Source organism: Gallus gallus, chromosome 15 (assembly GCF_016699485.2).
Source record: "Gallus gallus isolate bGalGal1 chromosome 15, bGalGal1.mat.broiler.GRCg7b, whole genome shotgun sequence".
NCBI lineage: Eukaryota > Metazoa > Chordata > Aves > Galliformes > Phasianidae > Gallus > Gallus gallus.
In genome coordinates, this window is record NC_052546.1 from 3,338,630 (window position 1) to 3,355,120 (window position 16,491).

The 16,491-nt window shown below is 37.3% G+C and overlaps 1 protein-coding gene across 25 annotated transcripts in view; it reads left to right on the top strand.

Annotated features, from left to right (window-relative positions):
* RIMBP2 (RIMS binding protein 2) overlaps positions 1-15,859 on the top strand; it is a 122,620-nt gene extending 106,761 nt beyond the window's left edge. For 13 of the 25 annotated variants that reach the window (XM_040647949.2, XM_040647946.2, XM_040647940.1 and 10 more), the window contains 7 exons: positions 847-999; positions 3,715-3,899; positions 5,811-5,979; positions 9,466-9,569; positions 11,130-11,201; positions 11,802-11,936; positions 14,324-15,859. In XM_040647949.2, coding sequence (XP_040503883.1) covers positions 847-999; positions 3,715-3,899; positions 5,811-5,979; positions 9,466-9,569; positions 11,130-11,201; positions 11,802-11,936; positions 14,324-14,512 — 1,007 coding nt within the window. In that variant the 3' untranslated portion in view covers positions 14,513-15,859. 25 annotated transcript variants of the gene reach the window in all.
* The last annotated feature ends 632 nt before the right edge of the window (positions 15,860-16,491 follow it).

The window sequence follows — 16,491 nt, forward strand, 5'->3', positions numbered from 1 at the left end:
AGGATTGCATAAACTTGAACCAACTGTTCAGAACTTCCACTGACGCAGAAATTTCCCGTGAATAGGGGCTGCAAATAGGATATTGGAAGAATGAAATTATTATAGTTCTATCATTATAATATGCCAAAGTTTAGACTGCTTAAATATATGAAACTATTATTGGATTCACTATGCTGCTCAAAAATGTGGATTCCGATTTTCTTGGCAGCAGCCTATTCCTTTACATGTGTGCCTGGAGTATTTACTGAGTTACTCAGCATCACTTACTACAGGAAGTTCTTAAAGCAGCTCTGGAAGGTTAAATGAGTGGGAAAGACCTTCAATACTATAATATTGTCAGAATTCCAAAGACAGTCTTCCTCCAAATTTTCCAAAATGTGAATTATTTGAGGTATTATTTTCTCCATTAAGCTATAAATACTTTGGATTAGTTATTGTTGAAGGTAGGATTTAAGTAAATTAATTAATTTTTGTTTTTAGGTTGATACTTTAGAAGGTGAAACACAGTTTACAGTGCTCTTGACCTTGCAGATCTGTCAGGTAGGATTGTTTGAACCTCATAATAAAAGATGATTCCTATCCAAAGACGTAACTGATAGTATTTACCCTGTTTGAACTTTAAAAAGCACAAAATGTAGATGCTATTAAAAAGGAAATACACGTTTCTGTGATTCCCCTGCTGGAGGAGGATTTCTAGAGGCTGAAGCATCTGGCAAAGCTTCCACAGTGTTTAGCCTTCCTACTTTATGCACGTCAGAAAAGAAGGTAGGCAAAGCCTGCCCACAGGAGCCTCCACAAAGGCAACAGTACAATATGTTTAATAGATCATTCCCTTTTTCTCCATAGAAATTACAATGGACAGTAACAGTGAAGGCGGGCGGTCTCGGTCAGGTAGTGAGGGAAATATTTCACCTGTAAAAGAAGAAGCTTATTATCGCAGCATTGGTGGACACAAGAAATGGCCTCAGCAGCGTACCATGGCCTCTGAATATAGATACGGTATGCCGAACATTATTCATCCTTTATGACAGACACGTTTTAGAGCTGCGTGTTAACAAGTGCGGTTTCTGTATGACAACATTGCATGCAATGCAGAATGCCAGGGGAACTAGCTCTTAAATCCTGTCTGCTGTCAGGTAAGTTTCTCCAACCCAGATGTAAGGGACACACAACCTTTAGTTCTCTATCCTGAAACTGCTGTGCAGCCAGCCACCTCTCCATACTTGGCTGAGTCCAAGCACACTGTGTTGCATGAACCTTTGTGAAGCTACGCTGCTACTAATGCCAGTCAGTATTTACTGTATATACCTTAACAGCCATTCATCAAAATGAGCACGTTTCCAAATAGACTGGAGAGGGCCAAACAGCTGTTATGTCACAACCCAGTGTTCGACAATAGGGGTACTGATAGTTTTTGTTGCTTCATCAACATAGAAATCATTACATGATCAACAACTCAGTTTTCATAGTTCATAACTCAGTGGAGTGTCATTTAACCTGTAAGAGCAGCCTAGGTCATATATAGAGGTAGGAAACACTTTTTTCTTTCTTTTATTTCGTCATTTCTGGCATGAAGAAAATGGACCCTGAAAATTTAAGCAAATAGTAATTGACTGTTGAGTTTCAAAACATGACTTGCTTGCAGTCACCAACTTGTGTAGATCAGTGTATAGCTAATGAATTCACTGCAATGGTGGTAAATTGCATCAGCTGGGAATCTGGCTGGCTGCATCCAATGACTAAGATTTTACATACACAATTACGTGTGTGTGTATGTGTCGTATACATCTCTTTAGAGAAATAAGATTTGTAGCTAATGAGCTAAATGCATTCCCATTCACTGAAGCAAACTCGACTATTTTGATTCAAATTATTAAAGGTCAGTGCTTTTAACTGAGATACATTTGGCTATACTTCGTGTTTGCACCTAATTCCTATTAATTGCAGTCAGAGTAGGATGCAACAATCTGTAGTTTAAAACAAACAAACAAGAAGTCCCACCCTTAACCCATCAGATTTATATTACCTGGTGGGCCTGAGTACAAACCACATAAAGACTTCAAACTGACTATAAGGGAACAGAGGAATCCCACCCTTTGCGTCCCATTGCTTTCTGTCCCATACGTGCATTTCTCCCTGACCTCCTTTCTGTGCTTTGTGTCTGCATAAAGCTTCTTGGCTGGAATTTTTCCCTGCCCTTTTGCTGTTTTGCATTTGTCGTTGCTCACGTTATTCTCACGTTATTTCCTGTACTCCGGACCCAAGAGTCAGTAGCTGTTCCCTTCAAGCTGTGACCCTCTGAAAATATTTTGTGGTAGTTTAAACATCTGAAATATTGAATGAAATCTGGAGTTGTGGCAAAAAGAGAAATTTTATTTGCAATATTGCATATTGAATATTCAAATTATTAAAAGAAATCCATCATAAGAGATGATAACAGTAAAAGCTGTACTTGGGAAAGCACTGATATAGCTACTGCATTTTCATTGTTGTTCATAATATCACATTCTCTATTCTCGTGAAAGGTCTTGTAAACTAGATGAGAAGTATTGGTTTAGCAGAGTAAAAGAGACTCCCATTTAAGTTAGTGGGACAGTAAGTTTTACTGAAGTGGCCTGTGATTTTAAGTGCTTTATTTTTGGGTCTTAGGCTTCGTGTATCTTGAAAGAGCATGTTTGTTTCTGTTGCTTTGTCCTTGTTTCTGTGAAAGTGCTGCCATGTGCTCTTTCAAAGCAAAATTTAAAGATGTTTGAAACCTGTCAGTCAAAGCACTCTGTTAGCTTTTTTGGCCCAGTTTTCTAATTCAGCTTTACTGAAGTCCGTCCTCAAGTGTGTTGTTGAATCATGGACTAAATGAACTCTCCAGGTAACCTGAAATGTATGAAAGCTCTGAGAAACAAAAAACTAGTTTTCACCTTTAATATTCTAATTAATGGGATACCTTGCAGTGGACTGATGGCAGCACAGTGCCAAGTATTGTGATACTCATGGATGATCGTTCCTACCAAGCCTATAATTAAATGCAGTCATAGCTAACCATTGTTGCTGGATTTCATTACATTTTATAGTGTTTGTGTTGGTTTGAGGCACTGCAGGCTGTGTTAACTACTGACTCTTTAAACAAAATAGTAGCGTAGTTCCAACCCTGGCATAATTTAACACTACTGCACTATGTATCTTCTTACCTGTCTGAAGAAAAGAGGGTAGAGCCATGTTTTAAACCTTGTACCTAAAATGTGGTATGTCAGCACAGCTGGGATGTGCTTTTTTATGTTTTGAAGAACAGAAGCAGCTGTGCTGGAAAACAGGTGGATCAAAAGCATGGTTATTTTTGCAGCAGTGGTGAAACCTATCATTGTGTCACTCTCAATGTGCTACACTGATCTGCAGCAAACTATAGTAAACCTAAAAAAAACTACATTGCTTTCTTGAGCTGTATTCGCTTGTGTAAATGTTAGTGTGGGGTAGCAGATCAGCTCCCCATTCAGTGCAAGCAGATTATGAATATACTTCAAAAAAAAAAAAAAAACCCAAACAAACAAACAAAAAAACTTCTTGCTAATTAAAAAAAAAAAAAAAAAAAGTTGAACATGATAGGACACGCATTGAGTTGTCACTGAAATGCCCAATACTTTTAACATATTGACTGGAATAGTTGAAGAATGAGGCCAACTTGTATTACTGAACTGTTGTTTTCTGAATTTACTTTCATAGATGGCTATGGTGGCCATGACCATCTTTCTCCAGATATTTATGAAGAATCAGAAACAGATCCTGGAACAGAAGATATTTCTACTCGAATATTTGTTGCACTCTTTGACTACGACCCGCTGACAATGTCCCCAAATCCTGATGCTGCAGAGGAAGAGCTGCCATTTAAAGAAGGACAGATCATTAAGGTGAGATCGAAAGACACATGACCCAGTGCTACAAACAGGGTGTCCTTTGTTTCTATTGGAGAAAGCAACTTCTGTGACTAGAGTCCAGGATCATTTTTTGTTCTCCAGAGGTTCAGGCTGTAAATCTTGTTGGATTTGGAACCTAATACCTCCTGCTAAGGGCTTCAAAATAATTAGGTAGTGGGCAAAAATCTCAAAGTTGCCTTACATAGTTATGGCTAGGGTTACATGCTAAACCAAAACTGTGACAGAAGCCCCGTGTCCTTTGCTACAAACCTTATGGAGAAAACTGCTAAAGGAAATGATGTCCTCTTTACCGCAAAGGTACTGCCGAAGTGCTCAGTGTTGTACCTCCGTAAGTACCCACAGCTGCTGTATTAAGGTTCAAAATTAGGTATTTCTTTTCCCTTTGAAACTGGAAAAGTTCGTTTTCTGACTAATGAGTGTAAGGTGTGCAAGCTGACCCTTGAAGAGGCAGCAGAAGAAAGATCAGCTCTGTTTCAGGTGGCAGAGATAGTGTTGTGCTCCATCCGTGTCTTTATTCATGCCCTCTATCACAGCTTGCCTCATCGTGATTGTGCAGCTGCAAGGCAAATTTGCTCAGTTTGCTGTTCTGATTTTAAAAAGCTAGCAGATTTTTCAGTTGAATCAGCAGATGTAAGCATCTCCTCCTACAGCCTTATATCTAATGTGGTGCAAAGTGAGTGGAAATGAGGGAGGGAAAAGGTGGGACTTCTGGTACTCTGAGGTTAAACTGGGATTCAAGTATTATCTGAAATTGAACCTGAAAAAATACAGACTCACTTTTTACAGTACCTGCTTTAAAGATATAATTAATTGTCACTTAAACTATTAAAATATTTGCCTCTTTCCATTGTGTTGGATTGCATCCTGTCTGTATACAAAATAACAAATATTTAATGTTAAATACTTCAGTAGGCATTTTCCTTACCTCCTTACTGATACAAATTTATGCCGAAGGTGGAAATTGTTTAAGAACTTTCTCTGCTGTGATATTTATTTGATAATTTTAATCATCAAACTTTTTATTTTGATTATTTCCTCGCTGATGTATACATGTTTGCCACTGAAATAGTTTCTGTTTGGGTCCGTGGTAATTATTCTGCGATCCGCGTTTTATTTCTCATCACATTAATGTGAACGTGGAATAGTTTGCATTTCCAAATAGCTTTTCATACATCACCTGAGCATTGGGGTGGTGGTGGGTCAGTTCCATCATGAGCTGTGTGAAGTCTGTCCTGTACATGCATTACAGTCACAGATGCCGTACTGTGAAGTCGTATCCATGCCAGGTAAGCGGTTAAAACTGAACAACATTCCTTCTCTATGAAGTTACTGCTGATGAAAGGTCACTTTTTCAAACTCTGATTGCAGCTGAAGCAATTGAATTTCTGTTTGCTTTTAATAAAAAGAAATAAGGAAATTGATTTTGCCTAAACAAGAAATAATCTAAAATTAATCATCAGTTTTGACTTAAAGTCATCATTTTGGTGTGGCAGAATCTTAGATCGAGGCCTGTGTGTCATTGGCCAACATTACAAATTTTTAGAAGACAGGAATTTTATCTACCTGTTCTCACTGATGAAGGCTCATGCTATTTTTGTAGCTCAATTCATGTTTTCTAGGAAAGCTGTTGACTTTCAGTGTTGTCACTTAATTTTGTACTTTTTTATGCTAACAGAAAAAGTTCAATTTCTGCTTAAGAAACCAAAATCAAAATGCAAATTAACCTAACAGTTTCAGTTCTTTAATTTAAATCACATTAGTAGAAACTAAAATAATTTCACATTCGAACTGTAATCATCTGTGCCTTGGAAACCATTTTGCCTTCATAAAGAATCCTAAATGCTAAAACTTTAATGACTGACATTATTATTATTAAAACAACAGGTTTATGGGGACAAAGATGCTGATGGATTCTATCGTGGAGAAACGTGTACAAGAATTGGCCTTATCCCATGTAATATGGTCTCTGAGATCCAAGCAGATGATGAGGAGATGATGGATCAGCTTCTAAAACAAGGTTTTCTTCCTTTGAACACACCGGTGGAGAAAATAGGTAAGGAACAATATACGTGCACCAGTTCACCTACTTCCTGGGTGCTGTTAACTTGGCTGGATCCGCTTTGCCTTTTGTATTTATTATATGCAGACGCATCTAAATTTTACAGCAACTTACTACATTGTGGGATACATTCTGTGTCAGTAACTGGTTGACTTTATTCAACAAATATTAAATCTTGGTCACACCTTTTGCTGCAAAGGTTTTTTATTTTCACTATACTATTTTTTTTACAACGTTTTTTGTACCTGAAAGACACAGAACAAGATCCCTGTGCTTTGGAGTGTGCTGTGCTGAGGTGCCTTGTGATGTGCTCCCTGCTGCAAAGCATAAAATGAATCACTTGTTTGTCGTTATTTTTACTCTTCTACATTTTCCTACTTCACCAATAATTCAAAGGGATTGTGGCAAAGGGTTATGTATAATATAATTTGGGATAGCGCTACGCATTATGAGATTTTATGGGTTTTTGCAGTAACACCTTAAAAAGCAGTTTGGCCAAATGATTCTGTGTTATGAACCACTTGCATTACATCATTGTTACAGTGTTGTACAGAAGTACACAATGCAAGTATCTTAACTAAGATTATCTTCTAACTGTAAATTTTCTACTACTATCTCCGTATGTTACAAAACTTTCAACATAACTCGAAGCATAAAGGGCTGGAACTGGTTCAGTCCTGTTTAAAAGTGAACTGTAAAAGTGGTTGCTAAAAAACAAGTCTTCCACAATTGTTTTCTTGGATGACATAAAACCTGATTGTATCCCAAAACATCAGCAAATATGAGACAAATTATTTTTGTTGCTTTTTGAGAGATTATATTTTAAAGTCTCTGTTGTCTATGAAAGGGAAGGATGACTTAAGTTCTTAATGGCTGTCATTTCAAATCTATTTATTTATTGACTTATGCCACAGAAATACAACGAATGTTCCCATTCATGCACTTGTAAACCCCACTGCCCCATCTGCTCCTTAGGTGTAGCACATACACCTGCACATCCATTTCAGAAGCTTGGGACTGGCAGACAGTGGGTCTTACAGATGTGCCTGACCAGGTTGGCTGTCCACAGCATTATTTTGCAAATGTAGTTGTTAACATGAGTCTGCATCATTTGAAGTCTGTTGGAATCAGACACCTAACCTGCTGTGGTTACATCTGTAAACACAACTGAAGGTCTGCTGGGATGAAGAAGTGTCTAAAGGTACTTCTAATTCTCTCAGGAGGACATATTTGAATACAGAAAATATAATCCTAAGCAAATATAATCCGAAGCAGCAGGAACTTACTGCTTTAAGACCTGCTCAGTGCTCTCAGTTCTTACTGAAGTCATTACATTGTTGATACAGAACACCAGTGAAAAATGAAGCCACTAATATATTTAACACCCTATAATGCTAATATTTTGGCTGTTTAAGGGTCATATTCTACAAATATCGTCTTTATTCATTGCACTCAACCAGCAGCGACTTCTGAAATAGCTGAGAAATTCTCCTGGAAGGAGGAAGGCAATTTGAGATGGAAATTTTGCCCTGATTTACATTTTTAAGCACTGAGTTTTATTCTGAGACATCTCTGAGAGCTGTTAGCAACCTACCCCCAGCAGTTCACCTTTAAATATGTTAGCAATTCAAAAGCATGTTATTCTCACGTTAACGTGGATTTATGTGTTAGCCACATGAAAAAAACAAAAACACAAGCCAAAACAAACCAAAAATGCTCTTATTAATGGATTGGAGAGAGCAGTTAGTTTGGCTTAATTTAAAACTATGAATTCTGAATAGCAAAGAGATCCATGTGCTCAGATCCTTGCTGTCACAGAAGCTGCCCACGTGGATCGTTTAGCAGAAGCAGGCTCTAACTGTTAGTCTGCTTCATATTGTTGTTCATATTTTTAATGTCATAGCAGACCCTTTACATGCTGTGTTCATATGGCTTTATTTTTCTTAATCCTTTGCCCACATTAAATCCTTAAAAGCAGAACTTTGAACAGCTTCATATCTTCTCTTCTTTTATTTGTATGCATTCCTTTCCTGAAGTCAACTGTGACCGTTTCAAAGAGAGCACACGCTCTGTACACCGCAGATCCAGAAAGTCTAAAAGAGGTCTGTGCTAAGAAACAATAACTTGATTCAAGCTGTAAATTAGCTGAAATGATTTGAGCTGTCTAGATTTATATTTTTTTTATGCCTCTTTATTCTCTTGGAAAACAGAAGCTGGAAAATGTCATGTAGCCTATACATAGAGAATCATTTTTGGATTCTTTTCTTTACAGTCCTTGAGCCCAGACCGCAGGCAGTGTCTTACCCCAGAGAAGTATTTCAAACTGAGAAGTGCTACTCTTGAGATAGTCATTTAAGTATGGGTTGATCCAAAGTTTTGGGAAACCAGGGAACTGGGTCCTCCATCTATTATGGTCCACACCTCCATTCTGGATCTCTCTTTGTGCTCTGTGTAATTCCCTTGCATTGGTAGCTGGAAAAATAACTCAAATCCACCCACTGCAAAAGTGATCTCTGACTGAATGCTTCAGTGTCAGCTGGAGGGTGACGTGAAATCTGTGAGTGCATGCTACACTCAGTGTTTGCTCCTACATTAGCTGAACCTTGGACATTCACCCACCTGCCAGAAGTCATAGGGTGCCTCCCAACCTCAGGTTTCCTTTGTCACACTGCATAATGCTCATCAGGCCTGCCCTCAATGCCTGTCTGTAAGTAGCACTAACAAGCATGTCCCTCTTGCTGCAGCAGTCATTTGCAAGAATCATGCTAATATCATTCAGATTTAAAATGTGGCCCATTTTGGACTTCCCGGTAAATGTTAATAGCGATCAGTAAACATAGCATGTGGTTCCTTTAAGCTACTATTTCACTCCTTTCTTTCTGTTCCCCACAAATTAAACTTGTAAAATTAAACAGGACTTGAGAATGAGTTTTTGTTGTTAAGGAGTCTTGAAAAATATGGCAAACTTCTAAGATAATGGTAACCTCTTTTGTCTTGGGACAGCTGAGCGCCCAGTTCTCATTGCAGTCTCCCAGCAAGAATTTGCATAATAATCCTGTGACCAGGAGAGGGCAGGAACAGATAGTAAATGTGGTAACGTTACTGAAATAGAATAAACCCATATTCACAAACGTTTAGCTTTGTACATCCTCATAAACTCGATTCTTCCAACCAAGAATGGCAGAACATTTCACAACACTTGTTTTGCATTTGTGGATAAATACTGCTCAGAGGTTTCAGGAGCTTAGAATGATGAGGGCAAGCAAACTGTTATTGATGAAATGCATATGCTGGTTTGAAACCTTTATCTGTGTTATTAGGTTTATGGTGATCCGTGGCGTCTTATCACTGTGCTAGAGAAATACCAACATTGTTACTGCACTGTTATGAATGGTGTGGGGAAAAAGATGCACCTTGTGGCTTGTGTTCAAAATAACTTTGATAGCTTTCCTTCCCTTCCTCTCCTTGTGACTGGAACAGAAAGAAACAGGCGGAGTGGCAGGCAGCATTCAGTGTCTACAAGGAGGATGGTAGCACTGTACGATTATGATCCAAGAGAAAGTTCTCCTAACGTTGATGTAGAGGTATTTACTTAATTGTTTACTGTGTTTACCATTTATGGAGCCGTAATGTAATTGAAACATAGCTGGTCTTAGTAAGCACTGTTACACATAACAGCTGATGTGCAGAAAAAAATAATTCAGAATTAGAAATACAGACCAATTTTTCAGACCCAACTTGTAAGCCCTTGCTGTAAATACAAATTCTGCACCAGTAGAATTATATTTGTTGAAAAACAATCAAGGAATCTATTTTGTAGGATTTATTTATTATGGCTCACCACAAATTGTCAGTTATGGATATATGATTGTGCACTGTGTGTGTGTGTGTGTGTGCAGTGTGTGTATACGTATCTAAAATGAATTTCTCTAAGGACAAAAAAAATGGTGTTGTTACAAATAGTAGAGAATGATTGCTTTCCGTTTATTCTTTTCAAATTTCCCTTGTGTTTCCATTTAAGATGGTTATTTCTGAGCACTATTCTACCTCACACTGACAAGCATGCTTTCAAATGTCTGTAACCTGCCTCACCATTCCTTCAAAATCAGCCCTTTTTTGCAGCTCAAACCAGACTGGTATAGCACAGTGGAACAGCATTCATACTATATTGTATTTTTTTCTCAATTAACGTATCTGAGCTTTTGTGACGGTCTTGTCTTTAATACTTTTTAAATAAGAACGTAAAAACCTTAAGCAATCACTGAACATTAGCAAGGTCTTCATTTAAACAACGGAGCATTAGCTAGATCTTCGTTAGGAGTTTATCTTCCATTTACCTACATGCAGTCTCCCATCTCTCCATATTTGTCATCAGCAACAACGGAATCACTTTTTACATTGTCTTTGATGTCACCTGGTAAGTTCCTCAGTCAAGATTTGATGCAATTCTCATTTATATACGCACTGAATGTCACGGTACACTGAAAGCTATAAATAAATACTGCACAGTTAGGGGTTTCCCCAGGTATCATTTAAATTTTTTTGTAACTTTTGTTTGTTTTTAATTGGTGTGTAGAAAAAAATTGGATTTTTTTTTTTAAGCAATTGAGTGAATTTTGGAACATTTCATACTTTCTATATCAAAACTCAGCCAGAGTTGTCTTCCATTTCTCAGTGAAATGAGTCTGGTTCAAACTTACGGTGTTAGAAAGAAGCCTGGGCAATAGATGAAATAAATTGCAGTGATATATTGCAAACTTCTTCCTCATTCTCCTTCTTTCCCATGGCCATAAGAAATTAAAAAGAAATTTAAAAACTGATTGAATTAAACACTAGACAATTAAAGAATTAAATGTACTGTTCTGTCAATCAGAGAATGGAGATGACTGTTCCAACACCTTTACTGAACAGAATCCAATTCAGCTCCACGCATTTAGTTCTTGTTTTGGAAAAAAAGCCCAAACCCAACATCCTCAGCTGTCCTTGTGCCCACGTGTCCTGTTCCTCCTCACCAGAGGAGTGACTTCAGTTTCACCAACTGTCTTAATAGAAAAGAATGAAAAATATTAAAGGACTTACTGTTAAAAGGAAAAGCATTAACTTTTATCTAACAAAACACAAACTGTGATCCTTTTTTTTTGCAGGCTGAACTTACATTCTGCACAGGGGACATTATCACTGTCTTCGGTGAAATTGATGAAGATGGATTTTACTATGTAAGTTGGCCTCTGCTCAGTCCCTTCAAACTGCTATCAGCTCCCTCAGAGCTGGACACGCGGCTCCTGCAGCTGTGCTGTGGCTTGCAGGAAAATGTGTACTTTGATCACACATTAATCTATGCGAATCCATAAATGACTTTTAATGGATAAGGCATGTCATCCAGGAAGAAAAACTAGATAGATTCTGTTCTGATGATAGTTATTTAATTGAAATTAGCAGTTCAGTAGCATTTTGAGCACCAGGTTACTGATCCATACTACTCTGTCATTCCTTTAAGAATTTACTCTTGAGAAACAGTATTCCAGCAATAGCTGTCAGTCTGCATTGTGAGCTTAAATTTCTCCGTATCCATACCATGTTACCTGCAGAAAATGACCCTGCCATCTCCTTCAGTTCCCTTTTACAAGTGACTGCTGCTGAGGACCAAAGAAATAATTTGATTACCTCAGAACTGCTTTTGGAGTGTAGAGCCTGTGACCATATGCCTCCTAAGGTCCTGAGTATAGAAACTGCATGGGATTTCAGTTCTTATTTCTCCATTATTTTTAAATAATGCAGCAATTAAAGCATTCTCTAAAACATCCGTCGTGTTACAGGGTGAGCTGAATGGCCAGAAGGGGCTGGTTCCTTCCAACTTTCTTGAAGAAGTGCCTGATGATGTTGAAGTCTATCTATCTGATGCACCCTCACGATACCTTCATGATACACCGATACGTACAAAAGCAAAAAGGGTAAGCAACAAAGTACTGCAAACTTAAGTTTTTATTTTTCATTCCATTCTGTCTCATATATAATTTAGACATGAGTTTTAACATTTTAAATCCACTTGCTCATTTTAAATTGACTTTCAAATATATAAAACATAGGAAGTAGCTTTGTTACATTTAAAAAATGAAGAATCTAAATTTAGCATTTGATTGTAGTCAGTAGAGAATCTCAGTTATCATCTAAGTTTAATCAGCTTGTCCCTGGTGAAAGTAGTTACTGCCCAACGCTTCTGAACCAAACTTTTCTATGTGCACTATTTAGACAAAAGCAAAAGTTTTTGTGAACACCAGAGCAGTAGAACCATTCTTTTAAGTACAAACTGTAAATGCAGCCCATTGACAGTGTTCAGCTTTACTCCTTATGGTTTTCTATTCCAACCGGCATTAATTGCCTAGAGACTTTTATGAAAAACTGATCATGTTTAGTGTCTCATTTTTTGTTTTGTTTCATCACTGCAATACTTTCATATATTATATATTTTATATATATTTTTATTTCTTTGCTCATCTGCTTGGAAACAGAAGAAGAGTGTTCATTTCACACCTTAATAAGGCAATGTAGCCTTCACGTAAGTGAGCAACTGAAGATACCAATAGAGATTTCAATTAAAGCTACCTGGCTATCTAATGCAAGTCTTGAAACTTAATTGTGGGGGAAAAAAAAAAAAGAAATATGTCTCCAAAATGACTGGCCACAGAAGAAAAGGCTGTGTATGCTTTTGCTGTATGTACTGAAGTCAATTTAGGGTTTTTTTTAGGAGACAAATCCTTTAAAAAGGAATTCTTAGAAATGCATCAATTAGACCTTGCTTTATGAAGGTCAGCATTTGGAACATATTTCTTCATGAGCGAACTGTTTATGTTTACATAGAAAGGAGAGTTTGATGTCTGACTACCCTGCAAACAAAAGCTGCATATTGCATTGTTAGCCAACGTGAGATGTAAGAATTCCAAGTTCCTTTATCAAGAGAAAAGCACAACACCCCAACCCTTAAAAGAGCGTACCAATGAAATGTAAGCTGCTGCGTACCGCAGTGTACGAGGGTAGAGTTGGTTCAGAAACTCCTTATGCTCCAATATAGCTACTTAAATTGTCTGCCTTAAAATATGTTTTCCATAATCAATTATAGCCCAGTTTGCCTAAGACTGATTGAAAAAATCTAGAAGAAAAAAAATCCCTCCATACGGTCCAGTTTACTCAGATGTTCCTATACAACGCTCATTTAAAATATTAGAAACTGTTTGGTTTACCAATGCAATAGAAGTCTCAATATGAAACATGCAGCTCACTCAATGAATGCATTAGACTAAATATATGGTATCTTCAGGTGTACTTTGGGGTGCTTTACCAAGTTGGTTTTTTTTTTTTTTTTTGGTCATTAGGATTAGACCTTGATTTAAAATCAAAGTAGGCTTGAAGCCCCGTTGCTTAACTCACTGTTGCACACGCCAGTAAACTGCTAATATTTTAACTTGATCTACAAGCTAAGAGAGGTTCCTAAAGCATGGATTCTACTATGACAACAGCACCTTAATAGATACTGCCACATTCTGTCAGCAGGGCACTGTAGTTAGGATAGGATGAGTGTAAGTAGTTTTAGCATTTTCATTCAAGTACTTTTGCTGATTAAAACAAATAGCTCTGTTTAAAATATCCAGGAATGCTGTCATTAACTATCGTACAAGTATTCACCTTCATTCAACAACCTCATAGCTGCAGCATACACATCAAGCAGTCAGGGTCTTTAAGCTTTCTTTGATTGCAATTAAGGTTCATTTTAGCTTTTTTGTTTTTTCTTTTCTTTTCTTTTTTTTTTTTTAAGCCAGTGTGCCATCCTCTCCAATACGTACATAAAGTATGCTAGTTAACTTTAAAGAAAAGGCTTTTAAAGAATATTAAGAAAAATGTAATCATTTACTGTTTAAGTAATTTCTCCTGGAAACAGTTTTGTTTCTACAGAGTGCTAATCTCTAGTACTGAATATATTTATTTTTTCTTAAACCTATATTTGAATGTGTCCCTCTTCATTTCTTTACTAGCAGCATACTGAAAACGCAAAGCCAGTTTTGCAGCTTCTGTGGCCAGAACTAAGGCTGGGGAAGCATAGCCAACTTCCTAAAAAAAAGTTTAACCAAAATAGGACTTTACTGGCATGTTTTCTATTGTCTACACTGTTCTCAAAATTTATCTATTTTCCATAAGCCCATATCATATTTTAAGCCACAAGCAAGAAATGAACCAACCCTTTTGTTTAACTGGGTAATGGGACAAGTGATGTTGCCAACTTTCTTGATGCTAACAGCTTTTAAGCTTTCAAACATTCAATAAATTATAACAATGTACCTAATAGGTTCCTCCTGAGAATACAGGTACATCAAGGAGAGCACCATCCCCCACAGTTCATCTCCATTCTGGGTCACCTACGTCACCTATGGGTTCTGGTAGTCCCGGGAGAGGCAGGGATATGTCCTCGAAAAAGAAAAAGGGGCTGCTTTCCAAAGGCAAGAAACTGCTGAAAAAGCTTGGTGCAGTGAAATGATTCATGTGCTCCTGGACAACTTGTAAAGCTTCCAGTCTGTGTATTTTTTTTTTTAAATACCAAAACTAGGGCTTTCATGACTATGCAGTACAACTTTACCACACCTGCATTTTTAACTCTGACATCAATAGAATCATCTGGATTGCTTAAAACAGCAAGAAAAAAAAAAGGTTTTTCTTTAAATTACAAAAAAACAAACACAAAACCCAAACAACAGCTTTGTGGAATTAAGACCAGAAGAACATGGTTTTGTTTGAAGTGTATTCAGCACCTGCAAGTATTGGATAAATCTCAGCCTTTAGTCTCCTTTAACCATATGTTAGGGAAAAAAGCAACCATTAATTCACTGATTCCCACTTCAGAGATCATCCCCACAGTGTCTAACCTTACTCATTAAAAAAATGGTCTTGAAACTCCTAGTTTAATCAGCCTTGATGTTTTGCCTTATTAATGCACAATGATTTGTACTGTCTAATAAATATACAACATATACTTTGTATGTACTGTGTATTCAACTGTCTTCATCCTCCCTAAATCATGGTAATTTAAGATCAAATACAATGTCGCTGACTCCATTCAGTGTCTGATGTAACTCCTGGGAGTTGGAAAGTGTTGCGCAAAATGCTTTTTTTTTCTGTATTTTTTTTTTCTCCTTTTTCCAAACCAAAACTCTTCTATGGATTTATTTTGTCAAGACAGTCACTAAACTGAAATCCAACACATTCTAAGTTATTCAGAGCCTCACCCTCAGTTTCAAGCGTACAAATTCCACCAACTCCAGTTCTGGAGATCCTGGCTCACTGTTCTAAATTACCACCAATAGTAATAATAATAATACCTTTGCTCCCCAACTTTGCTGGTGGAGGTACAGCCCGAATCAAAAGGCATTTTTCACGCTGGTGATGTCAGATTCAAGGTAAAATGCATGTCTCACATCAAAGATGTGCTACATACACAAGCCGTAGCCAGTAAAAAGGCTGCAACAGGTGATAAAATAATAACTGCAATATTGGCATCTCAATAAGAAGAATCTTACACTGATGGCAGTCATTGGCTGTTACTATTTTGTAATTCTTGTCCATTTGTAAATTGTTTTTACTGTTTATACATACTTTTCAGACTGCCTTTCTTTTTGTAATTTATGGAAGGTTTGTAAATGAATGATCAAAGCTTCCCCATTGTGTCTTCAGATAATATTGTAAATTACTGTAAGATACTGTGTGCTAGATTGTAACAATTAAAAAAAATAAATGGCCTAAATTTGTGGTAAAGTACTGTGTGGGTGTGTGCATGTGTACAACTGTTGTGTAATATATTTTATATAAATAAATAATTTGATATTTTGTAGAGTGCAGTATTTTTTGTACCTCGTCTGTACCCACGTTTTGATTCTGCACTAGCTTCTCTCTCTCTCTCTCACTCTCTCTCTAAAGAATTAGATGTAACAGGTGAGATACATGCACAAACAGCAGTGAGTTATGCTTACAGTAGTTGTGCAAGCTGTGCATTCAAACACTGCACCCATGTGGAGTAGAAGCAGTATGCAGCAGCAACCTCTGAACTGTCATTTGCTGCCTACAAAAACCGTCACACTAACCCCTGCTTTACTGACCTCAAAAAAAAGAAACCATGTGAGAAATAACACCCTGGACAGGCACAAGGAAGTAATACATACAACTATGAAGAAATAAGGAACATTAAGTACTACAGTAGCACTATATGGCATCAGTAAGGTGTAACACTTACCAATAAAAACATATGCCTCTCCATTACACAGTACAAGTGCAAGCAGGTTGACATCTTTCTTTCAGCTGAGGAAAGAAAAAGCCTAACAGAATACAGGCTGCAGAGCCTCCTCGTTTTCAGACCTGAAGAAAGCTGCTCAAGTTTACTAAAGAATAAATCTAAAGGCAAGATTCCAGAAGCTGTACAAAGCTAAAAACTGGTTACACAAGTTACAACTAGCATGACACAGGGTA